A 27,581-nucleotide genomic window follows, 5' to 3' on the forward strand; every position below is an offset into this window, starting at 1 on the left:
TATTTTTTCTGTATTTGGATTAGAGAAAAATCATCTAGCAAGTCTCTTTTTCTCTGTCACTTATGTGAATATAAGCAGTTGTGATTTTATGCCATTATCAAAACTTCCCATTCAATAGCCACTCTTAATGATCACTTTAATTTCAGCATTCGTCTAGGCCCTGTTAATGGACATACTCTGAACTGTTCCTTAGGTGTGGAAAATAATGACAGCACATGCTAGTTTTGTTACATTTTGATTACATTCCTAGAAATAGGAAAAAAATCATTTTAATCAATGTTGGGCATCCAAATAAATAATACATCTGTAAAATTTGTTTCACTGAATCAGTTGATGCTGGTTTACTGCTGAAATAGAAATTCCATCTTGGCATCTACAGTCACTGAAATATAACTTAAAGTTACTGTATTTTTCTTGGCTAGAGACTACCTAGTTAAGCAGTGTATTTGCCCACAAACTCTCAAGACTCAGTGCTAGTCTACTTACTGCCATCATTTCCTTGTAGGTGTTTCTAGATATTTAATGCTTTTAGACCCAAGTACTGTCCTTACAATGTAATGACCTTTTCGTAATCATTTCTTCATATGGTATAGCCTTCATTCAACAGGCTATGTAAGTAAGATTGCGGACAGAGTTCAGTGAGCTCAAGGGGCTGATGGCAACAGACTTCCAGTAGAGGGGGTGTGGTGGACATCCTCTGGGTTGTGGGTCTGCAACATCTCAAATTGCTCAGCCATATTTGTCAGCTTAACACCAGCAGGCTGCTGCAGCAGCTAGCTGCACCGACACCTTGCTTCGGTATGCCTGTCTGCAGCTTTGCCTTCCTCCTCTTATTTAGCAGTCAAGGAGGCTGTTGCTGAAACAGGCAAAAAGAGCTTTCTTACCCTGCTTCTCCTGTACTGTGATTGGTGCCATTCATTCTATGTATTAATGGCGGTAAATTCAATTTGGTGTCACTTCAGTTGCTGGAGACTTTGCAATATATTCCTTATAGAGATTAGTATCTACTTTCTGATCACATGTAACCATGCTAGCATATCAGATACTAGTACTGCACTGGGATAGCAATGATGAAGAGTATGTATGCTGATATAAAAAAGAAGTGGTTGTTGAAGTCCTGTTTATTTCAACTGGTAAGTTTTCTGAAATTTGTGTCAGGGGAGGTGGATTCAAGTACCGCACTTCATTTTAACATATCTGCAGGTTGATACAATTCTGCTTTATTGGAAATAGATTATAAAAGGTTTCACCTTTTTCTTATCTGGGGAAGCAGAAGTTCCCACCTCAAAACTGTTTCTTTCCTGATATTTGTTACTAAATACTCTGCTCAGAATTCCTTTCTAAAAAATAAGAAACCCCTCCTGCCATGTTGTCATGCTTGAATTCTGATTCATGTGAGTTGCTTTCTTCTATTAGAATATGTTACTAGATAAACAAAACTGTTGTATAGACACTAGAAGAGCTGGATAGGGATGCTGCAGCTTGTTTGGGCTTTGGAAGCCTTTTTTATCTTCCCTCACCCCCCCACCCCCACCCCCCCCACTTCTTCCATTTTTTTTATTCCCCATGCACGTGGAACCTTGGCCTGTCTACCGCGTGGCCCCAGTTGCCTGTCTAGGGCATCTGCCACCTACCACAATACAAGTAACTGTTACTGTTGTGCGTATTTGTGGCTCAATCTGTGATAAAAGAAAATTAAGAATATTTGGCAGTAATCAATCACAAGGAACAAGAATGTGCAAACTAAGTCAGGAATAAATATTGTTGTTGGTATGTTGACAATAGCAAGTACTGATGGATATGATTTTAGATGTGAAATCTGAATGTCTTATTTTGACAAGTCAAACATGAATAGACTTTTGGATCAAATATTATCAAAGGCTAAAATTTTTATGAAAACAGTAATCTGTGGACCAAAATAACCTGCAGACTGCTGTCTTCTCCTAAGAGGCATCAAAAGTATGTTTTGACATTGTACTTGCTATTTTGAGAAGTGACTGGAGTATACTATTAAATGAAAACTTTTCTTGCGCAGCCTTTCTGTGGGTCTGTGTTTCTGCCTTGACAGTTGAAGTAATTAGCATCAGTGATGACTGGTCTTTCCAAGAAGCTGAATCTTCCTCAGTTATTTTGTCAAGGCTTTTAATCATCTTAAAACTTGCAATTCTGTATTACATCATATTATAATGCCTCCTTGCTGCACAGTTGCTGCAGAAGTGAAGGTGGAATTGGTTTAATTAAAAGGTTTTCTTCTTTATAGGCATTATGAGATATTGTTAGTAAGCAGCTCAAGTCTGCTGGATTGTGCTGGATTTTTAACTATGACTGTAGAAAACCATCATGTTTCATGTATAGTAATTATTACTATCCTAATCACATCAGTGTGCTAGTCATCTATGTATAATTTTAGAAAAACTAACTGATTTTGGAGGAATCTTTATTTTTTTAATGTTCTCAAGGGTGTTGAGAAACCCTCTGCTATAGCTCACCTTTGGCTGGAATGACTAGAGTTTGTACATTTTTGACAGTTCTTTTGTGTAGTTAGAGTAGTCTGGTGACAAATTCTGCGTCTTAAATGTGATGAAACATATAGCTTTAGTTTTAAAATACAAACATAACCTAAAATTTCTTAGTTACTTTTGCACTTTTGGCTATGTTTTTGAACACTTGTTTTGTTTGCTTTGCTCTTGCCTTAAGTTCATCGATTTCTTCCCCAGACCTCCCAGGCTGTTAAATGTATGGGTAGAATGGTAGCTTCCAAGCAGGTCACTCACCCCTAAAGAAAACACTTTCAGGTCACGTCATATAACCTGTATTATAAGAACAGCTGTGGGTAAGATTCTGAAAATGAGTATCCTGATCTTTTTACATGAGTGTTTTTAATGGTTTGGTTTCGTTTCATTTTGTTTTTTAGATGAGACACAGAGTTGTCATTATAATATTAATCCATTGGTCTTTCTTTTTTTTTTTTCTCCCCCACTTAATAGATAAAAAAATATTTCGAACTTGAGCCACTTGCACGTGGAAAGCGCTGGATTCTTAAACCCTGCTCCTTGGATGATATGGACGCAGTAAAAGACAGCTTCTCCCTTCTAATAAACTTGCTAGAAGAGAGAGACTTCGAACCTTCAAGAATGTGAAACACAAGAGAGAAGAGTGGTTCTCTAGGCATCACTGTACCTGCACATTCTGTTCACAGCTTAATTATGTTGTAGTATCAAGACTGTGCTGTGATATGTTGTTCATACACAGATAGTGCAGAATGTCCCTTTGCTAAAATAAATATTCTGTGAATCAAGTACACAACTATTTCCAGTAAAGTTGTCTACACTACTGAAATAGGAAGTTCCTCTCTGTTTACCACTATTTCTGCATACTGCATGTTACTGTCTTGGATTGCGATCATTCTTGACAGGAAATTTTACACACACAGAAATGATGTAGTCTGTAAAGGAGAAATTATACATGCTACCTTTGTTTTTTTAAAAAAACAACTAATGTCTTAAGGATTTGTGAGACTAATTTATATTAGCTCGTTTACCGACCCCATGGTATGGAAAAGCACAGCCACTGAAAACCTTAATAGGATACTTTGAAGGCAAGTAGTTTCATGTTAATGCAAAGGCTACTCCTAAGTGTTACTAAATGAAAACATAGTTGACAAGTTACAGCATAATCTTACCAAAGGCAGAACTGTTATTTTGCTGGAAGTTTTCTGAAAGGTAAATTAGCAAACATAATGTGCACATAACAGTATTTGGAGAAAATAGGGGATGTTAATAAGTGGTCTAAGTAAAAATATTATTAGCAAACAGAAAGTTGCATAAAGTAATAATTTGCATTGAAAGTAGTTTTCCATAAGAGAAGCAAAGCAAATGTCTTTTAATTCAGCTGTGGAGGCTTTATTACTAGTTAGAAGTGTTACTGATTTTAAGTAAGGATTGCTTCCTTTATCACTCATTCATAGACTGCTGTTATCATAACATTGTCAAGGCATCTATACCATAATTAAGGGCCTTCCAGTGTTTGTAACTATAAGCTGCTCTTTTCAAGTGATTATAACTTGTTCTTTTGAACTTCCTCTGGGCTAAATGTTACTTAGAAGACAAAAAAGTATTCATTGGAAACGACATTTGTGATACATTTGGAAAAATCCCATTCGGTTCCAGTAACATTGCATCCAGTAACAGTGCATATTTCCTCTTTCCCATTTTTCCCCACTGTAGGACTGCAGTTTTTTGGCTGCGTTTTGTTGATTTTTAAAGAACTTGTAAACCAATTTTGTCCTTTAAAGAAATGTGCCAGGGCACTGGTTCACCCTTAAGTCAGTCACAACAGGGTATGAGCGGATCAGTTACTGGACTGATTGCACACCTTGAATGTTGTGCCTTGTGCATTCAGCTACCCCCGTGCATGAGCATCTGCAAACACAAACTGTAGTGGTGTGTTAGTGGTTCCTCATCGATTCTGCTTGTTTTGAAGCTCCTAACTCCTTTTTTTCAGGGCTTTAAGCAACATATCTTTTCATGCAAAAGCTTGCTTTGTTGGTTTTTTTGGTTTGTTTTTTTTTTTAAGTTTGAAGTTTATTGTGGTTTCTCAGTAGTTTATTTGGAAATACGGAAATAGCAAGGACCAGCTTTTAAAGGCTTATAAAAGCCATTTCTCTATTACTTGCAATTACACTCTATGTTAAACAATGTTTTTAATAGGCTTTTTGTTTAATTTTCAATTTCCATGGATTTCTTGCGTTGCTCCCTCAGAATTGTTTCTGCCCGAATGCATGGCCTGGTGATCACTTTTTTAACTTGCTTCCTATTATCAGAAAGAAGCTGGAAAAACTAGTAAGCTCCTTGTTTAATTTTGTGGTAGAATAGGCAGAAAGCCTGAAGGGCATCTCTTTTTGCCTTGTTTTTCTTCTCTTTCCTGATAGGTCAGTCACCTCACTCCTAATACTCAGAAATACCCAAGAACTGGAATTGTTCACTTTAAAACACAGAAAGGAGCCCTACGTTGGTTTGGTTCTCTCTGCACAGTTTAGATTGGACCCAGCTTCCTATCCATTTCTCTTGTGCGGGATAAGGAGGCTCCTTTCCCTGGATATAAGAGGAACTGGATCTAATTTACCAATCCAAACTCTATTTTAGCTGACATGAGCTTGGAGGCTGCAGAGTCCCCAGACTTCCACAAGGTCCCCAGGTTTCTGTACTGTTTAGGGACAATCGCAAATAAGAAGTGGTAGAGAGGAGTGGGAGAATTATTTCCCAGAGAAGGCAGGCAGTTTGGGGAGGCAACAAGAGGGATTCAGAGCTTTTACTGTTTTTTTCATTGAGCATTAGTTAGAAGATGACACTCTGAGGTTTTTTTACTATTTTCCCCTTTATTTTGCATATTAAAGTTATGGACCAAAAGGTAAAGCAAATGAAAAGAAGCCCGACCGTATTGCATTCTTAAAACCATACTTACTGATACCATCAATGAGTCTGGTCCAAAACCTTCAATTTCTGAGTTACATTTTGGCCATGATTTCCCAACTATGCACTGTCAGAGGGTGCTACGAGACTTAACATGGAAAAAGCCCAAGTAGTCAATGAGAACATGGCTTTGGCATATGACAGTGGCCAATTAGAACAGGAGCTTTTGATACGTAATGCTTTTTCTTCAGGAAAATGCCTGCTGCACAGGAACAGTGATTATTATTATTTTTCAGAATAATTTTGGATATGCTTTTTCTTAGTAATACAGTGATCATTCCTCATCACAGGTTGAAACAATACCTCATAACTGCTTAAGGCTAAGACCAACGCTTAACTTTACTTTGAATGTAGTTCTTCTGTGGTTTTGTGTTGGGGATGGAATTAATAGATGTGTACCTTTTTAATGTCTATAAACACGTGCACCTTTTTATGGAGGAATTTAAAATGTTCATAGCAGCTCAAGTCACACTTCCTTGTCTGGAATGTCGTTGAATGCTCTGGCTGTGATAGTATATGTAAGCACCATGCTGTTTTTATTCACATGAACAATCTCAATTGATTCTTTTTTTTTTTTTTTTAATCTTTTCACATGTGTTCATCTTTTATTGGAAATAAACTTAGGCACTAAGCTCTACTTTCCATACAAGTTCATTAAGGAGTGAACATTGTCTTTTTAAAAAAGATACTGTGCTTTAATGTTCTTTAGCCATCTGTTAAATTACTCTGTGTGTGTATGTGTATGTGCCCACATTGGGCTTCTCAGACCTGTGGCTGTCTGCAATGTCTCAGCCGTCAGAATGAAAACATTATCAATCAGTATCCAACAACAGCTGGTTTTGACAAGCTTCTGTCTGCTGCCTAATGCTTTACAACTTGTCAATAAGACCTCTTTGTCTACCCGCTCTGAGCTGGCAATCTTACTGCTTCCATGTTGTGTCCTGTACTTGTACTTGTATGAAAAAAAGTTAAATCTTAGTGGGGATTGATATTTTCTTGCTGTATAATGGTTCATGTGTATCTTAGCTTCTCACTTCCAATGTGCTATACAAAAATCTGTGATGTATTATTTCATTTAATTTCTTGCATTTCATTATATTTATAGAAGTTGCAGATTTTTGTACCATGTTAGTTAATACAGTTGCCTTTTTGTAATGGCAATTAATTTATATTACAACAGTTTGTATCTTTACGGTAGTCAAAAGTATTAGTTAACTGCCATATTATCTTGACTTTATACTAAGAATACAGTGTCTATACACAGAAGTTGACCTATTCAAGTGGACAACTGGTGACATGAGGAACTTGTACTGTTTGTGATTTATACATGATTTCCATTATTAAAAAAAAAAAAGAAAATAAACACTGTGTAGAGTTGCGTTGCTAAGTTTGGATTTTTTGAGTAGTAGCCAGTTTGAGAGTGTGGCGTATTAGCTTGATTTGGAACCTTCAAGATAAATTATTTATTCCTAGTTAAAAAATAAAATTACTGTATAATCATTGTTAAATTATACATAGTTTTACATACACACACACACATATATATATAAAAAATAGAAACTCTAAAAACTGGCTGGTTTATTTCTACAGCAAGATGTTACTCTGGAAACATATCTGAAAGACACTGCAAGTTTATTGGTGAAAAAGATTGGAATAATCTGTATATAATTACTCTATAATAGACTGCGGGGCATGTTTATATGACCAGAAATTATTTTTAAACAAAGTGACATGACAAAGTACATATTTTTAAAAAAAATCTGCAGAAGTTGAGCAAAGGAGAGTACTATGGGAAAAATAAAAGCTTGCTGAGACAACTCAATATTATCCTATCAAACACTGTTTGAGAAGAGACTGTCACAGCACAAGTTGTAGCAGCTGATGGAAGTACAGCACTGCTGAGCCAGACTGGAGTTGCTGATTCAACTCGAGGTATGCTTGTTTCATTTTATTACGTTTAAATCTGCCTCTTACCAAAACTAGGATGGAAATTAAAGATTTGTAAACTCACAGTATTTTTTTAATTCTTTTGTCTCATATAAGTAGGAACTGAAAATCTGCTAATCGTGCCTCATTTGATAGCTCTTGAAAGAATTTTCATTAGCTCATTAGCCCTTTGAACTAATAGTTCAAACAAATAACAACATCTGTTTGTGTCAGCTGAAGGGTTAGTCATTCAGGTTAACATGAGGAGAGAGAGTCCCATATCCTATGTGAAAACAAAAGACATACCTTTTTTCAGTATCTGCAGTTGAAAAGGACCCCTGAAATCAACTAGGGCTACTGAATTCTGTTAGGTGAAGAGACTGAAAAGATGACTACTTTTCTCAATTCTCAGCCCTCATAGGTGACCTGACTTCATTGTGTGGGTTGGACTGAACATCAGGTCTAATTTAACTAGTTCTGAGACATTTATGCTTAAAGCTAGCTGCACACAATGTATTTTAGCTTTTATCACAGCTATTAAGAGAAGCCAAAGCATGCTGTATGTATTGCTTGTTCATTCACCAGATTTTATGGGAAAATGTAATATGTGGTATTCTGGTGGGTTTTGATGGAACATTTTCAGGACAGCGTTGTTTGTGAAATGTATGTTTGTGCATCAAGCATGTTCAGCACTTCCATTTATGATGTCTTAAATATGCCTTAATTTTTTAACCACTGAAACTGTCTAAAAAAGGTAGATATTCCAATGTGAATATTGGTACTAACAGTAGTTTGTGCAGCTCCAGTTATCTGTGGCGATACGGTGGGAAGAAGAGATATTCTGATCGCATTGTTGTCAGGTTTGTCAGGTTCACAGTAAACCCAACAGAAGTGTTTAGCAAAAAGTTCTCTGCTGGTTTGGGATGTTTATGGAAAATTAAGGATGTGAAGAGAAGGAATGATACAATCAATGTCTAGCCAGACTACTCTGGAATGGAGGGACTCATTGCCTGAAAAAATAGCCTAGTGGTCTTTTTGTAATCAAAAGTGGACCATATTTGTAATCAAAAACTGTTAAACAGTTAATTTCTAAGTACAGAAATGCTTCCTCATGAAACATGAAAAATCTATACATACATTTGAGAACCTGCCTACCTGCTAATGAATCAAGAGGCATGAATTTTACCTATTATGCTTGTGTGCCATGTAAGGAAAGCCATTCACAATTAATTTTCTCTCACTATTAGATTATGAGCCAAAACTGGCAAAAAACAAAACCAGCAATCACAGCACTTCTTTTTTATCTGTCACCTTGAAATGGTGAAATGCTGTTCATTTTTATTACTATGCCATGTAACTATAATTTACTGCATTTCAGTGTGCACTGGCAAGTATTTGCATGTATTAGGTAAAACAAGACAAAAATAAATCCTTTTGTAGTTTGGCAATTTCTATGTGTGAAGAACGGCCCTCTTTCTAAGGAGACATTTACCGCTGGAGTACAGAAACCTCTTACAATAGCTTTGTTATAAATTACTGAAAACTGAAATGCTAAATCATGGAAATCCCAAACAAAAGGTCTGATACCGTTTAAATGCATAGTCCCAAAGACTGGACAAGAGAGGAGAATCATGACTTGCATATTATGTTGCAAAACCAAACCAAGTTCAATGACCAATCACACAGCAAAGTATTTGGTATTGTAACAATGTGACAGTCTTGGATTTGGAAGTTTGATAGATTTTTCAGGATCAAAAGGGCATTTTGTAAAAAGTTTAATTTTATGGTCAGTTACATTTTGGGCCTGTCAGCTTTGAAACAGTCCCTTTAAAGCACTAATTCCTGCTGTGCATTAAGGTTGGCATCCTAAAAATCTCTTCTATAGAAATTATTCCATTCTGCATTCTGTTAGCACATGCATGTCACCTTATCTCATTTACTTGAAAGCATATACTCCTTTTCTACTAATCCATATCTTGCTATTTTTTGAAACAAAAGCTTCATGTACATAGGCTTTGTGTCCTACCATGTTCAATAGCATATCCTCAGAGAAGCTTATAAACCCAAATTACAGTATTATACCTTATATTATATCCTATATATCTTTTGAAGACCCCATTTCTGCCAGTATCATAATGGTGCATTTTTAATGCTTATAACAACAAATGTCTGTTTGCAAAACTACATCAGAATTATTTTATTATAGTGGTCCCATGTATGGTATCTTCTAAGACCTAGAGATTAAAGATGTGAATGGGATTGTACCATTTAAAATAAACACCAAACTGCAGTAACACCAATGAAACTGCAGTATCTGGAAAATTGTTTTTTTATTTAACAGTGGAATGAACAATACAATCTCATCATTGCCTCAGTATTTATCTTGCTACAGATGAGAAATGAGCACTCAAGATCAATAATGTAAATTATTACAGCCTTAGTCCATCTTTACTAAATTGCTTTGTTTGCCAATGAAATAGTTGTAATCCTCTCTGGTTTACACATGTGTGTCAGTTAAAGTTGAAAGCCTTCCTTCAAGTATATGAAGCTAAGGTTAATTTAAAAAAAATGCTAATTTCCTTTTCCAGAACTATTTTTTTACATAATTTGCAGGAGTGTGACTGATGCAGAAAAGGTCACTGTTTACCTTTAAAATATAGAGCATGACCTTTTGGTTACAGTAAATACAGTACTGCAAGTCTGGTAAAGTCATCACATATACTAAAGGTATTGAGACCATTTACCTCACATTCCTTCCTATTAGCTTCCACAATTAACATGATCCACAGCTGAAAAAATAATTCTAGTTGTCAGTGATAAATGGGGTGAAATCGTCAATCACTGAAGTTGACAGTATTTTTTTAAAAAGATATTGCAAACAAATGTTTACCCAAAGATAGCAGTATGTTGCTGAGATTTTGTTTCTTGGGGTTCTCCTGTTTCATTCACATGGCAGGCTGACTTCAGTGCTCACTTTCAGAATAAAGAGAACTTTTTTCTGTCCTTTTTTCTGTAGCATGAAGAGTACCAAACAGTACCATGATCAAGCACCAAAGTCTTTAGCAGAACCAGGAACATTCCTGATAACCCTCTGAGGTCTGAGACAGAACTTCAGCTTTTTGGTTTGGGTTTTTTTTTTTTTTTTTTTTTTTTCTTTTTTTGGTATGATGTGCAGACCTGAGGTTTCAATTCAGGACTGTCTCCACTGAGAACTACTGAGAATAGGAGTCTACTATTATGGGCTATATAAATATCTTGCCTATTTTTAGCACTTGCTTTTGATCTCTGAAGGGTTTAATATCAATGGCAAATATTGTGTGGTGGTTTCATATGTAGATGTATTGGTGACTTAGACATTAAAGAAAATGCATACATTATCTGTGGAGAGGGAATATCTTGGTTTTTCCATTCTCAATGCTGAGGAGAAATTTTCCATAAAACTGCTTTGGGGTGGTGAATCTTCTGGTTGCTTGTGAAAGATTCAGCAGGCAGTTTTGCCTTTAGGTTTAGGTCAAATAAAATGGAAGACAAACTGTTTAGTCTTTTAATTTTGGCATTCTAAACTACCTGGATACTGGTGATTAGCAGGTTCTCAAGCACTTCATCTGTGAGAACCCCTTCACAGGTAACCTGATTAAGGCCTGAAGGAGGCGGTCACTACTAATCAATGTTTCCAGTTTCTGATTTGATCCTTTTAATTGCCACCTGCAGGTAAGGTTTAAAAAAACCCTCGGTGTTCACACCTGTTTATATAGATCTGTCCTGCAACATGCAAGTGTACCCTCAGAGTGCCTGTTGAGTCTGGTGTTCCGCTGCAATCAAAAGGATCAGTTCATTCCTGGTTGTCTCCAGATGAGACTGGTGTGGTGGCATCTCTGCACCATTTATCACCATCTCTGCATTTCCATAGTTGCCTATTTTGGATGGGGAGTCTGGTTCATGCAATAACTGATCTTTGATGATGGGTTTTATCTTTTACTAAAGCACAGGCAATTAGAGGACAACTAGCTCTGAGGCTCTGTTTTATGATTACAATTACAGGTTACAATGCAAATAGTAACTAGAAAACATAAGTAACTGTTAGTCAATAGGTTTGAGTATAACTAAAAGCCAAGGTCAAGCATGTCCTGATCCAGCTGACTGATGCTGAAAGTGCGTTCTCATTTGCTCATCTCAGAATTAAAGCAGAAGTTGCCAAGAACAGACATTGTCCAGTTCAGCAAGATGGGTGCAGTGTAACTGGCGATACCGGTCACTATTCCCAATGGCACCAAGATCTCCATCTCTGTGAGGGGAAGCAGGAACCATCTGCCTGAACCGATGAGCTGTAGACCATAGGATATTTAGTATGTCCGCCATAGAGCTGAGGGAAGACACTGTTTTGAGGGCATACTGATAGCGGCTGTACCTTGCCAGGTGGTGCTGACCCACATCGTCCTCCATAGCGGGGTGAAGTGCCCAGCTGGCACTGTCCCAGCGGAGCAGCAGGCCTCCACCATGGGAGCCCTGCCCGACTTGTTACGGTCTGCACCGTGTCCCAGAGCCACAAGCCAGCTGTGCCAGGCTTACTGAGACAAGCGATTTTCAGGACAACGAAAGAAATACTGAAATGAGAAAATTGGTAATGGTGGCATGCCTGCGTACCTGTCATGCTGTGCTACAATTTCAGTCTTTGACTGTTGGTCCCATAAAGGTGTCGTTTCTTTCATGTTATTAAAGCAATTACGGTTATTATACTAAATTTGTCCTTTCTGAAGGGAGCAAGAACAAATGAGGGAGGATTTGCATACAAATTGAGCCGGGGTGTGGGGGGAAATCTCAGCAGGCCTGCTCGGCAGACAGATGAGGTGGTGAGGAGGCATTATAAAGGGGCTTGGGCCAGAGCCACCCTCCTCTGCAGCCCTTTGCTGGTGACCCTTTGAGGAATGTCTCCCAACTGTCTGGCAGATTCATTTGAATGAGAGACAGCTTGGTGCACTGTCACCTCAGGCAGATCAAAGCCCGCTCCTCGGCCAGCCGGAGGAGGCACATGGAAGGCCTCCCTTCCCCTGGGCGAGGCCTTCCCCCTGGTGCGCTCGGGCCTCCCTGCTGCTTCCCTCAGGGAGGTACCTGCGGGGCGGCAGCTCTCCCAGCCTCTGCTGGTGGGCCTGCCCGCCTGCCTCAGCAGCATGGCGGGGTTCCCCTCGGAACCAGTGAGCCAGGTGCCTGGGCGGCTGCAGCTGCCTGTGCCGCATACCAAGAAGGACTTCAGGTCGCTGGTGCAGGTGTTCCTAGTTCAGGAGAGCAAACCGAGGTGGACCGTGGGTTTCAAAGCCGGTTTAAGTGGTGACCGAGTTGGCTTTTGGGCATGGGAAGCCGTTCGCAATGTCCCAGTTTCCCACCACGGTTGTGTTTCTTTACACAAGGTTTCCCTTGTGTTTCTAGGGACAGCGGGAGGGTTTTTCTTGCCCGCAAAATATGCTATTGAAAACTTGGGAAATATATTTATTTTTCCCCTGGGACTGAGTTTTATGCCCCGAGTCACTGCTAAACAAAGTTTGCCCCTGTGAAGACCAGTGCCATGAGGGAAGCACGAGCACCTGGCCTTCCACTTTCTTAGGTTTGGACTAGTTTCAGCCTAGCAAGCCTGTAGTAAGTGATTGATGTGTAAATTAATTTTCTGATATCACTAGCAGCTGAGTAGCGCATCTGCAACATACATTACTTGCAAATGAACCTTTGGATCATTAGGTTGTCCTCACTGACACAGCCCTGGAACATGCTGCTTAAATAACTAAGGGTGCTGTTTATTTAAAGTAATGTCATTTGATGCTAAGTAAGATGCTTTGAATTCCTATAGATGTAAAAAAATGAAGTCTCTTTCTCTTTTTTAGGGAAAAACTCAGGTTTACAGTTGTTTTTATAAGTGGAAGAATATTCTGAATTGGTGTGTCTTCATGGGTCAGCACTTTCAACTGTATTATAGGGAAAGAATCAAGTTCCTGACTTTACATGTACAACTCTAGTATATCAAAACTGGTAAAGGTATGTTGCTTTGTTCATTAAAATCAATCTGGCAAAAGCCTGTCTGCTTAAAGGTGCATATTACTTTTTTAAAAAGTCTTTAACAGTAACAAGTACAGAAGACATTCTAAATTAGAACATGTGGGTGATGTCAGATCATCTCCTTAACTGTTTTGAAGAGTTCTTTGTGTTTCAATGTCAGATGTGTTTCAACTGTAAAAAAGTAACTGGTTAGAGCTACCCAAGTTATGGATGTTGCTGAGTATCTACTGCTTAACCATGACAACTGTTCTGCCTTTCAGTCATGGCTCAAGATTGATCCAGAAATACTGATTTGTTTCCATAGTTGAAGTTAAAACAATGATGTAGAATTACTGTCTGAGCATTCAAATACAGGATTACCAGCTTTTTACTTGGGTATCTTCCTCCATAGCCACAGAAGAAATAATTTCCTTGTTTGCACTATGCTATTTAAGTTTGAGAAAACAATTGAAAGGATAATGAGGCACAAAAGCTGACCCCCCTCTTCCAGGCAATGCAGAGAAACCACTTGGCAGGTAAAACATCCTGCTCTAGAAATCCTGGTGGACTATTCAGTTTTCACAGTTATTAAACTAAAGGTATTAAGATTTGGAGGACATCACCAACTGATCTTAGTCACAGTGCAAGTAATGAAATTTCTCTGTCACATTTTTGCTGTCTTTTTTAAAACAAATAATCAAACCTTTACATCTGACTACTCTGCATGTTACTAGTGTAATAACAAAAAAAAATAGCTCAGGCTTCTGAAATTCTGAAGTTTGTGAATATATTTTTCCTTATAGTATTTAATCTTTAAAGAACACAAGTATTTTTCTCTTTCTTTCAGATCAATATTTTTAAAAAAATTCCTTGCTTTATTCATTGCTAATTTTGCCCTGATGAGGATTTTTTGATAGAATGGTATAGTTCAGTTGGAAGAGACCTACAACAATCATCTAGTCAAACTGCCTGACCACATCAGGGCTGACCAAAAGTTAAAGAATATTATTAAGAGCATTGTCCAAATGACCCTTAAATGGTGACAAACATGGGGCATTGGCCACCTCTCTAGGAACGCTGTTTCAGTGTTTGATTACCCTCAGGGTAAAGAAACGTATCCTAATACCCAGCCTGAACCTCCCCTCAATCAGCTTTGAACCATTCCCATGCATTCTGTCACAGGATACCATGGATCACTCCCATAAATAGCAAAGATGCTAATTTTTGGATTACAACTGTATGAAGTTGTTCAGAAAGCATTTTCTGCTGTAATCTATTCCATCAGAAACCTGTTTTTTCTTTTCGTCTACATCTGTTGCTCAGTACTAACCCTCATATTACGCCCTCTCATGCATTCCCCTTGCATACAAGTGTTTTGAAAGCAAACACTTTCAAATATGTTTCTGTATTCCTGGTGAAAAAAACAGATCTCAGGATGTTCAAATAACATAGAATATGTTTTTATTTAATGCAAAGAGATGCAAGAAATAAAACATGTTGACCTCTCTCCAGTAAGTTTTCTCAAGAACATTGCAAAATACATGTAAACTCCCTTGGCCTATTCAACCTTTCCAGATGCATTGTTCTCCTGGGTAGCTAGACAGATGTAGAGTCAAGTGGGAGTGTAGATAAGCATGTTGGATACCACCACTGTACTGAGATATGTAGCCCTCCATATGTTAAGGTAAATGCCATCATTTTTTCCCTATTTTAAAATTTCCTGTGAGGAAAGTTTAGCATTATCTGTGGTTATAGAACAAAGGAAAAATCTCTTCTGTATACATTTTATAAAATACCTCTTTCATTTAATCATTTATGGGATGTTATAGCTGGAATACATAAAATGTCACAATATTTATTTCTGCTTCAGTATTGCTGGGTTTTTTCCTTATCTGTGGAAATCATTTGCTCTTACTGAGCAGCATCAGATCTGCATGTCTGTATTCTGTGGTTACTTTACCACTGTATATCAAACTCAGTTTCTTGAATTAAAAAGTATAGGAAATTCAGAGATAAAGATATTACCAAATTACTTGATTAAAGAGTGCTGCAGGGAAGATTGATGTGCATGTTCAAAACAGCACTCAGAAAATGTTGTGTTTAAAAACAATAAAAAATATTACATTGGTGTTTCAGAGGATGCAAATGCGAGATTCTGTTATCAGAATTCCTTTAGTGTCAGATGTAGTTACCTATAGGTGACTTTATTTTGAAACTTTGTCATCTATCCTCTATCTCAGAAAACACTGACATCATACCTTTTGCCCTCCATCTGTGAATTTTCTTCAGGTCTCCAGAATTTACACAGCATGGAATAGGTCTCCAGGGGGAGAAAAGTCTTCAATGGATGAAAAGACAGAGCAGGAATATTGAAAGTAAGGGAGCATTTCCACAGCAGCAAATGAATGTAGGGTGAACTTGGCTAATCTATACAGACTGACTAGAGGGAATCATGGGTATCGCCTTCCTTCGATTAGAACAAATGTATTTCAGAAACAGAGAATTAGTTCCTTGTTGCAGCACTTGCAAAACTACCCCCTGATCCTTGGTATCCTGGGCTCAGGTCTTGGACTCAGGTAGAAGAGGTGAAATTCTTCTCTCTGGCTGGTCAGATCACTCTGCTTGCCTCCTTTCTCCAGAGCAGGCAGGTTTACTTTTTTTTCATCTCAAGGCCATCCCACAGTTCTCTTGGTAGGTAGGTCTAGTGCCTCCCTGGAAACTAATTCAGAACGTTGATCCACATCTTACCTACTCAGCTAAAAACATAGAAACCCAGTAAACTTTCATTAATTTCTTGCTTCACTTCTTGGTCTTCAAGACCTTAAAAAATTCCCTAACATCCAAAGGACCATACCTCCTTTTTTGTACAATGCTAGTAAATATGAGATCTGGCAATGCCTTGAGCAGTGACCTGGGTGGCTGCAGGCAACATCTTCTCAATGGAAGGTGGCTTCTGTGGCACACAGTTCATTCAGCACAGAGGCTGACTAACATCACAGCTTAGCTCCTTTAACATGTCACAATGCCACTAGCTCTGATCAGACCGTCGCCAGACAACATCTCAAAATCATTCTGGGAAATGTTTTCATATTTGGCTATTTATCTCAGATTCCTTCTCCCCCTTTTAAGCAATAGAAGTGTTGCTAGGGAAAAGGGCAGGTTTTGAATGTGACATACAACTTAGTGTTGGGAATATTAAGAGAGTAAGTAGTGGTTTATTTCAAGGCTGCCTGTCTCATAGGAGCTAAGACCCATCAGGCTGCTGACATTCAGGCCATCACCACATAAACAGTTACTTACAGTTGTATGTAAGTACAGTGGTTTGAAATATGCATGGTTTTAGACAGTGACTGCTACATGACCTGTAGCTAAATTATCTTGCTATCCAGACAGAACAACAGTTAAAATGGATGAAGCTGTGTCAATATTTCCCCATTTTGATATAGGTTTTATGGAGTGCCCTTGAATGTCTGTTTGGGCAGTAGTAGCTGTTTGCTGTCTAGGGAAAGTGTTTTGTCTGATATAATGGTAGTTAAATCTATTTCTATCACTTCTTCTCCTCACATCAGTATTTAATCAATGCCATAGTTTTTTTTTTTTGTTGGAACTTACTGACATTATCATTCTTTTCCTATGGCTCTTTCTACTTTTTTATCCAAATAGCTTTGCAAGCCCACAGAATTAAGCCACACAACATCCTTTACAAACGTGAAGACCTTTTCCGTTCCATTTTGCAGAAAGGGAGATCAAATGCAGAGTGATTCTGACTTAAAGATCATCTGGACTCTGAAGGAAAACAGGTGTTTGGACACAGGCTCTCACTGTAGTGCTTTCTTTGTGCAACTAGGGCCTTCCAAAGATGAGACCAGGAAAGCAAAATTGTAATCTTTTCATGTTAAGATTCCTAAGGCACTTTCACTTTGGTAACCCAACCAAATTTGTCTGGTAACAAGGGGCTTAGTTTGATTAATCATAAATAACATGTAGTCCTGTTGTACCATACAAATAGTTATGACTGTCTTCTGCAGCTGTTTCAGGGGAGGCAAGGTGGTGTCCCAGCATGGCTTGGATTTTAGTTTTGCTTAGCTAAAAGCTAGTTATGCATTGCACTACTATGGTTTTATGGAAGCAATGTGTGTACAAAGTGTAATTTCACCTGATACAGGAATTGTATACTTACATCTTGATGCATATTAAGAAAATGATTGAATGATGGCTTTCATAAAAGAGTAATTTTAAATAGTCTTTTGTCTAAGCAGTTCACAGATTTTGGCTTTGTCTTTGTGATGTGTTCCATACAAGAAAGGATCTATTGGATGCACTTCATTTCTTTCAGCTGTAGCTAAGCATTCACATGTATCTTTTGAACAATGTGAACTCAAACCCAGTTAGCCACAAAGAAAGAGTATCTGTTCACAATTTAGAATCTGTTTTATTACATATTTCAAACCTTTGCTATTGGATTAAATTATACTACCAACCAGCTCAAATTTATGGACAGTTAATGTGGTTACTTAAATGTATTATTTATTTTTGTACTATAATTCAAATCAATTAGTTTCTAATTTACAGGCAACATGAAGTTCAAATTTGCATATAAGCTGAATTACAGACCTGTGTGCTGTAGTTCTTAAAGTTCAAACTGATTCTATTTAAACCAAATGAGTTCATGTGGATATTTCAGCTTCAAATATTTTGAATTTTGTTATATTTATTTCCAGTTAGTGGGAAAATAGACAGGTGTTAAAATTTTCTTTTTAAGTAAGTTATTTAAGATTAAACAACTTTTCAATAAAAATATACTTGCAAATAAGATGTGCCATAATTTTATATCTCTTCTGAACATGATATACCCATCTGCACAGTTATCCCTGACTCACCAGAGCTGAATAGCAATTGAGCAGTGGTAATATCACACAGTAAATCACCAGTGCTACTTCTTGCAACCCATACTTGGTTTTTGATTGTCTGTATCTACCTACTGGTCTTCATGATCTGAAAGTACTGTATGCAGGTATGTTGCAGCAGGTGCTTGATTTAGGAACATGTGGTGAGACTATATGCCTGGTTTCTTTCTGGTTTCCTTCTGGAGTTGTTTTCTCCATACTAGTTCACACAAGATTAATTTCCATCCATCTTATTTTCCCTGTCCTAATCCTTTCCAATGTAATGCTTTGGGATGATTAATTCCCAGGTGAACCTGCAGGCTCCATCTGCTTTCTTTGGTACTGAGTTTATGGGGAGAAGTGTATTTCTGCCCTACCCTTCTCCCTGGCTCTTCATCTTCAGACCCTGGAGTTAGCACCAGTGCTGTAGCCTCAGTTTCCACTACAGCGATGTAGAGGAACAGTACTGGGAAGCAATGTTTGCATTAAGCAGTGTACCCTTTTCTCAGAGAAACCCGATCAAAATAATGTACAACACTCTGAAGTTTTATAAACTTTCATCTTACTTCACAGTTTTCAAGCTAAAATAAACTGGTTTACTGATTAAATGTAGCCTTATTGCAAATCTTCTAACAGTCATCTATCTTCTACAGCCTGCATGCACCAGAGTAGCAAGTACAATCACAGAGCCTCACCAAAAGGAGATATGTTTGCTGCAGATTCTAAACATAGGACACAATTTTTGTGTTGTATCATTTCAATATTGTGCTGTTATCTTTTCAATTAAGAGATTGTTGTTTCTTTTGTTCATGGTGACAAAAGGAAAGAAAGCCAACACATAATAGGCAGACCCTGATTTGCAGTATTGAAACAGATTAAGCATGTTTGACTGTCTTGACTGTATCAGTGCACTCAAGCTGGATAAACGAACTGAAGAGGTCTCTGACCCTAAATAATGGTGTTAAAAATGCCTTCTTCAATTATACTGAACACAAACCAACTGTATTTTTAAAAGGTTGTATCTACTCTGTCTGTATTCAGTCCCATTTCTCCCCCCACATCCCCCTGCTGCCTTTTCTTGTTAATTCATTTAAACAGGGTTTCTTTCTGCTCAATTTGCATTCAAATGGCTGTCTGGGGGATTTATGGAAATAATATAAGTGCTTTTATCATTGTGTATTTAGTCACATGTGCTAATTTTCAAAAGATGAACTTGTCTAGCATCTTAACAAAAAAAAAAAAAAAGAAAGAAAGAAAAAAAGTGTAAGAGTCAAGCACCAGCCTTGTGCCTTGTCATGACTACAAAGCCAAGAATGCCCAGACCACTGTGGTTAAAAATTAAAAACAAAACTAGAAGGCCCAAATAATGATTTCTTGGCTCAAATTATGTATTTTTGTTTTAGACTGCCCATCCTACCCATGGTCTGGCAGATCTTTTCTGCTTCTTCCTCCTCCTTTCATAGCAAAAACTATGCATCTTTAGACTCAGCATACAATAGCACCTCTTTCTTCTTTGTCTTTAGCAGTGAAACGCAAATTTACTGAGTTTTGGAAATTTCACTTTGTGTGCTGTTTATTTTCCTTAATCAGCTGTAGTGGGGCACATCCCTTTTTCTCTTGGTTACCAGGAATTCCAGTATGGCCACTGTGAAACACCAGTGGTTACCTGTGTGGATTGAGTCTCTGAAAATTGATTTTTCCCCCTTTTCTTCTCAAAGTTGCAATCAGCAGATTCCCCAACTCTCACTGTATTTGGTAAACATCTTCAGCAAATTCACAGCCAAAGACTAACTTGATTTGGCCAACCCTGACAAGTGACTACTTGAGCATGTAGTCACTGTTTAGACAACATGAGACGCTTTTTGGTCTCCCTCATTTCAGAGTCAAGTAACTTCATTTATTCTTTTTGGCACTTGATGACAAATACTTCTCCTCTGTTTTTCTGAAAATTGCAGTAATTAGTACAAAAGGATACTTCCATAAGGCATTTAAGTTGTTAATAAAAATAATTGGTGACAGGAGTGTGGTGGTTTTCCAAACAAAATAATAGAGATTTCTTTTCTAAGATATTTTTCTGATCTACCATTAAGCTACCACAGTAGCAAATTATCCATTATACTTTTACATATTTTCTAAAAGAAAGGGAGAAATTTTGCATCGTAAACATGAAAATTCTACATTTTAAGCCTCTTAACCTAGTGACTTGTTAGATCATTTGTGTTACTCTGCATTTCTTATTTAAGAAGCATGTAACTATTATATGAGACCAAAAAAGAGTGCAATTCATTATGTGAGTGCTAGTTACAGATTTATTTGTGAAATTTCTAAGAGCAAGGTCAAAGGGGGTGTCACAAAAGTTTTCAAATCTGCAGATCAAGAAAAGTAGCACCATCTCCAAATATATTTAGTGAATGATAATGCAAACCACAGACACATATAGAGAGGAGGAGAAAATAAATTCTCTGGCTCCAGCTGGGAATTTATTAAATGTTTAGAGCCAGAGAAACAATAATTTAGAGGGGAGTTTTTCCCTGGATTCTGCACTACTAATAAATCATTGCTGGTCATGCAGTTTTCAGTGGTCCCAACAATGATTACATCCTGCGTACACTGGTCATACTTAGAAACTACAGATTTTTCTTTGTTGTACTCTCTACATTATTAGTGCTCTCTGGTGCTGAGGAAGAACATTTCCCATACACAAAGAAAGAGGCATGTGGCTGTGCACACACACCTATACGTATGCATACACCACCTTTCAGATCCCAAGAAAACGTTACATATAGAACAGTTATTTTTTTTCAGAATTGACTTTATAAAATATTAGAAGATTTTCTAGAACTGGCAGAAATCCTGAAATTTAAATGAAATTCTATTTCTGAGCATATTGGCCCTGTAGGGGGGACAAGAAGCAACAAAACTTGCCCGTCTACCTTTAGCTGATGTGAAAATGGGTTGCTTTCTGTTCATAAATGACTTAAGATTCTTTGGAGAAAGGCAGTTACTAGGTGGAAAGTATTATATATCAGACTTGCAGTGTACAATGTCTTTACCTTAAGCAATTGTGATTCCTTCGGATGTGAATGTGGGTAGTGAAAATGCTGTAATAAACTGGGGGAACAGCCTCTAGAGGTGGCTGCTGATAAAGCACCATCCATAAGAGCACAAACCTGTAATGTGATGGAGGAAGGAATGAGAGTAGTTCACTTATTTTTTAAGGGAAGGAGTATATATGCATCTTCCAAGCTGCTGGAGGGGCTTTCATTAATGCAGTTATGAATTTTTTTAATACTTTTAGTAATTGTTGGGTCAGAAAACTTCTCTTCCAGAAAGGACAAAGAGTGAAAATACCCAATGCTAAAAATAAAAGAAGCAACCAGAGATTAAGGGGTAGAAAATTTTAAAAAGATCCTCATAAACATCTGTGAAGGACACAGAGTACTTTCTGGAAGGCAGAGTTGTTCCTCCATCCCTGTGGAGCTGGTGGAAGGACAGCCCAGAGACTGCAGATGAAAATCCTGGCACCAACCAGTAGACCATTGCTCAAGGAGAGCCTGTCCAGAGGAACAGCGAACCAGCAGCCAAGACCCAGCAGTAATGGAGAAAACTTTCTGCAGACTACAGAGGACTCTGCCAGGTGTGCTGCTACTAGGGAAGCCACTGGGTTGACTGGAACAAAGCCTGGAAGCAAAATTTGATCTTCCTTTGGAAATTCACCAAAATAAAATGTCAAGGCACATCTATTGCTAAACTGCGGCTGACTTAGATGTTGCCACAGTGTTGAAGAACTGTTATTGATTTAAGTATTAGCAGAGAAAATCACAAATTAAAGGATTTTTTTTTTAAAGTTTGTCTTTTAACCAGCTCACTAATGTACTTAGACACTGGGTGAGTGATCTTCTAGAGCTTCTGCTAGGCCGAAGATATGTTAACAACAGAAAGAGCAACAGAGCTATTGACAATGGAAAACAGAAAGCAGAGATGGTGAAAGTGCAGAATAACATCTGTAGTTTCCAACATGAATTGACTAGGTGCAAATCTCTACAGAGCTGAGGAAAAAAAAAATCTTTTAGGTTAGAAATGTGTGAGTGTAGAGCAATTTCAATGCCTTTGAGTGAAATGTTCAGTCTTGAGGTTTCTGCAGTATGGATAAAACTGTACTGAAGATTATGCCAGCCAGCAATTACCCTGTTTGCACCACTCCCTTGGTCATGTGGAACAGCAATCATGTCCTACACTCAGATTCAATTTTGTTACAACTGGCAAACTGATGCAGTTAGTTGAAATAAACTGACATCTCAAAATACTTTTATTTATAGAAGAAAACCTCAGCTAGACCAGCTATTAAAGCCAAGTGGAAGACGTATCCTATTTGGGCATCTCATTGTTAACTATCCCCTTGACGACACCTATTTCAGAAATATTGAACTATTCAATGTCTCTGAAACATCTGGACTTTCTACTTGTTTTGTAAGTCTCTAACAAAAAATATCTGCACATCATCCATCAATCCAGAGCCACATTCTTTTCTCACCCTATCATGATTAGATTCCTTGGGAGGTTGTAGGGGTTTTTTTCCCTAATGCTTTTCTCCCAGTTTTTCTTGGACATTCTTGTGTTATTAATGGGCTAGATATGTGCTCACTTTGAGCCATTGGAAATTAAACTAGTGTTTTTAGTAGCTGTTATACGAGCTGGGGAAGTGGAGAGTTTCAGGGACCTGACCTTTTTCCTTAGTCACAACAGACTCATTTGGGCAAAACTGAGACAGATCTCCTTCGCTGTTTGAAGAGAGTCCCCTTCTTATTGAGATGTGGAGAGCAGTGGCATAGTGGGTATTTTGACAATTTTTTTGATAGGAACGTCCAGGTCAATGTACTATTGCTAGGCCTATCCTGCTATAAGTCAATGGAAACTTCTAAATATCCATTCTCTGAACAGGTAGATAGCTGCTTTCTGTAGAACAAGATCCATGCAGAACAGTCACTCCATGGAAAAAGACCTGTGTGGCCTCCATGTGGACCTCATCTCAAAGATCTGTTCCTGTAGTGTAAGCAGGGTTTACCTGAGATTACATCTATCATGAAATTAAAGAGTAATTACATATCCTGCTGTGGAAGTCCCATTCTTCTTCCACTTTAAAAGTCAGTAAATGGATGGGTAAATCTGCCCCATCCACATGGGTGTTACTGGGGAACATTTCTTGCAGAAGGCAGAGAGCAGCCTGCTGTCAGGTAGCTTTAAGCAGAGGCCAAGCCCCTCTGGCCAGCACATGTTCTCCCCCAGCTTACACTGCCAGGCACTTTGCCTTTCTCCCCCAGCTTTGCACCAGGGTCCTTCTTCAACATTAGTTTTCAGCCAGATGAAGTCCCTGACCCATCTTAGTATGCATTTGCATGTGTGCAATCAGTGCAAGACAGTTGTAAAATTATATAGCTGTAGAACTGCTGAACTGAGAGCAGGAGGGAAGCAGAGCAACCTCTCAGAGCTGGCTGTTTGCTGCCAGGTAATGTGAGGAGCTGGCTGATAGTGGGGTCTTGTGTGGGGATTGTTTCTTCTGTCAGGCTGCCAGTGGATACACAACAATTGCAATCTCCACTGCTCCTCCCTGCCACAAAGATTAGGGGAGTTATGCATGTGGAGCTGGGCTACGAGACTGTTAGATGATAATAATGCACAAATATTAGACTGGTGTAAATATTAAGGAGAAAAAGGAAGGTTCAAGGATGTGTGTAATTAAGAATAATGGTTTGATGAAAAAACATCTTTTTATGTATGTCTCTATTTTATGTGACCTCCATCTGGAACTCAGCAGATGAAACTGAGGAGGAATATACAGTCTCTTCAAACAGTATTACAAAATGAGACCTTGGTCCTGAAAATAAATCAGTGTGTCAGACTTCAGCTCATTGATTTTATTTGTCTGAATCTCAGGCTAATTGAGAAAAAAACAGTCTGAAGAGCAGACCCTGCTTTCTGATCAGCCTGTGAAACAGAGAAATTGAGAGATGTTTTCTGTAGTTACAAATCCCAGAAAGCCTGCTGTAATTATCAGGTAGTTCATTACTTTCAGTAATAAGCTTGATAATAAAAGTGGTCTGAAAACCTGAGTATGTCTGACAAAAGGAGTGAAGAATGTATGTAAAATGTAATTATTTTCCCTTCTGACTAGTTTTTCTACTAGGCAAGAAAAAAAACAGAAAAAAAACATTGGCAACAATATCTGAACAAAATAGCTTATTATCAAGCAATTAATCAAAGGCTCCCTTTAAAAGCCCAGACTGCAGGAAGAGAAGCTGGCACATCTCCCTGTCCCCAGGCTGGAAGGTAAGAACCTGCCCTCTTTGTGTGATATAAGTAATAAAAGGGGAAGCCATGGTGGACTGTGGAGGGCAGATGTGTCCTGGGTACTGCTGACAAGCTCCAATCAAACATCCAGCAGCTCTTAACCCATGATGTAGCCTTTTAGCACTCATGACTCCAAAGCCAGCCCAGCTCTTTAACCAGGCATTTGCTTTGGCATTAGATGCTTGGGGTAAGGGGCTGCATGTGAAATCCAAGTATCTGCTGCTTCCCCCACATGGTAACTGCAGGAGATGTGGAAAAGGTATTTAGGGTCTAAGACATCCTCTGAGGATGCAGGTGTGTGGGCATGGTGTGGTAAAGAGAGGAAAAGGGAATGGTGAGAACGGGAGAAAAGAGACAGCAGAGGAAAAATAGGAACAATGGAAGCCTGTCAGCAAGGAAACAGGAGACAAGTGGACGAAGGGAGGAATACTTTACAACAAAAACACACTTCAGGCATACGAGATATTCTCTGTGTCTATTTTGTTTTGTCATAGTGCTTCTCCATGCTTTCTGTGCCATGCTGCTGCCACTATGTGCCTTTGCCCAGCAAATCCTGCCAAACAGCCAGCTGAGCATATGCCACACTTGTAATACGCAAAGGCAGTTGTAGTTGCCCTTCCAGGGCTGGAAACTCGGAAAAGAAAAGAAAATGCAGTCTGCAAGACCTGATGTTGTCCAAGTACTGGAGCCAGAAGATAGGTAAATGTAAAAGGGGTTTAATATCTTGTCAGCACTAATCAAAGTTATGCATTTGCCAGCAAAGCCGTTACAGACCACCATTTCAGGCGCTTAGAACTTGGCTGTAATCATATGTTCTGGGAGTAACAAATTTTCTCTAGTTACAAAATAAAAAGTCCTTGTAGGGCTATTGAAACAATGAAGGCTGGGACAGACAAAATGAGCATCAGTGGAGCAAGATGGGAAGGTATGGAAGGAAGAATAACATCTTCCCACAACACCTTTAAGACATTGAATAGTAATTAGAACAGAGATAAAAGTAGAACTCAAACTTCGGCAACTACCTTAAATTAATAAACTTTAGAGATTGCTGTAAGATTATATCAAAGGCTGGTATAAACAACAATGATTTTCACTGTCTTCTGAAACCTGATAACCACAGGCTTTGGCAGATTACCAGGAGAACCAGTAACACCACTGAGGATCCCAGAACTGCCTTGCTTCTGCTCCTGGAAGATAAACCACCATGAACCATGAAGAAAAAAGAATGCAGCAGATTGTGAAAACCGTGCAATGAGATAAAGGGAAAGAGGCCCTCCATCGGGTAGTTAGCTCTAGGATTACTTAGGGATTGAGAAAAGAATAATCAATACTTTTGATTACACTACAAAGTACTGTAGCAAGAGGTTGAACAATGGGCTTCTCCCTACTTCAGCTTAAGGATTCTTCAACCAAGATTTGTAAGTGAAAACAGGGAACTAATCCTTCCAGACATGTCAAATAGCAGGTATTAAGCATAAAACATACGGTTCATTCCGCTCAACATCTCCCCTCAGGTAGGGCTGCAGCTCATATGCTTTCACAGCACATGCTCTACCAAAAAAAGCCTCATTATAAAACACTTTCAACCTGATGCTGAAGTCCAGCCTCTGACATGACACTGCATCCTACGCTGAGGAAGGTACTCTTGAGCGGCAGGAAGTTCTTTTTCCACCGGATAAAACAGGCAAGTAATTTCTCACAGAACATCTGAGAACTCACTTCAGTTGCAGCGGTTTTTCTTAGTAGCTATTGAAATAAAAAGAGGGTCAATCCCTGGCTCATCTACCTAATTTGATGTGCATCAGAACTTTTCTGTCACATTAGCCATGCCACACAATATGAAATTCATGCTGGCTTCAGTCTAGCTGCAGAGGGGACTATACCTCATGTGGCACAAAGCCTGTGGTTACAGCATGGCCACACTTAACACTCTTCAGACAAACTGGACCCAGCAGTGTGAGTTTCCACTGCATCACAGCTTTGCAGTGTGGAAGATTTCTGGCCCAGTATGAGAAGCATTGCAGCTGGCTCCAGCTGGACCATGATTTATCAGTAAAGTTCATCTAATGCTAAAGAGATACATGAGCATAGCAAATCTCTCTATATATATATTTCATAACAATATATATTATTAATAATATAATATATACAGAGAGAGAGGGGGGAGGAAAAAGAGGTTCATGAGTTAAGGATTTTAAAATTAGGCAAGATATGATTCACTGGCAGATGGCCTCAGTAAAGTGGCCAGCCTAATTAAGTGTGTTATACTGTATCATCAATAATCCATTAGAAGAGTGGCAATAGTTTATGTGCAACAACAATTCGTTAAAAAAGCTCCGTCTATTTCATAGCAATGGAATTTACAATTTTGTTCAGGGGGAAAAACAAACAAACAACCCTTTTAGTTTTGAAGATTAACTTAAAAAATATGTCTTGCTGTTGTGCTTGACTCCAATGAGACTCTGAAACAGTGCTCTTAACTTGTGTGAACTGATCCAATTAATCTTAATCCTGGTCCCCAGGCTCAGAGTCCCTATGCTCAGTGAGGCAATAGCTACATAATTTGGCATTTTGTCAGGGTGCCACCAAATTCAGCATTCCCTCGTGGAATTCCCTATTTTGCTGCAGGCTGTTGCTCAACCTTTTGTTTTCTGTCTTCTGACTTGCCTCCTGTCCTTTCCCCTTGGGGAGGAGGTAATTGGATTACAACACATGCTCCCTCCACTCCTCCATGGAACCAAGCAGCAGGGTGCTGGAGTCCAGCCTGCAGCCAGGGAATGGGATAGCCAAGCATATTGCATGACACGCTGGGCCTTGCAGGGAGCAGAGCAGCCGCAGAGAGCTGGGCAGGGGCTCCTGAAACTGGCTGCAGGAGCCCTGCTTCCCTGGCACACATGAGAAAGGAGGTTTAAGATAGTTTTCCAAG

At 38.6% G+C, this 27,581-nt stretch overlaps 1 protein-coding gene across 4 annotated transcripts in view; it reads left to right on the plus strand.

The window, feature by feature from the left end:
- The window catches only part of ARL15 (ADP ribosylation factor like GTPase 15), a 240,324-nt gene extending 219,907 nt beyond the window's left edge, over positions 1-20,417 (plus strand). For 3 of the 4 annotated variants that reach the window (XM_040580218.1, XM_040580217.1, XM_040580219.1), the window contains one exon: positions 2,988-6,849. In XM_040580218.1, the coding sequence (XP_040436152.1) occupies positions 2,988-3,140 (153 nt within the window). In that variant the 3' untranslated portion in view covers positions 3,141-6,849. Of the gene's footprint in view, positions 1-2,987; positions 6,850-8,257; positions 8,262-20,406 lie in introns of those variants that run through there. The other variant, XR_005825643.1, reaches the window with a different exon arrangement.
- Positions 20,418-27,581: the final 7,164 nt, after the last annotated feature.

Source organism: Falco naumanni, chromosome Z, assembly GCF_017639655.2.
Source record: "Falco naumanni isolate bFalNau1 chromosome Z, bFalNau1.pat, whole genome shotgun sequence".
NCBI lineage: Eukaryota > Metazoa > Chordata > Aves > Falconiformes > Falconidae > Falco > Falco naumanni.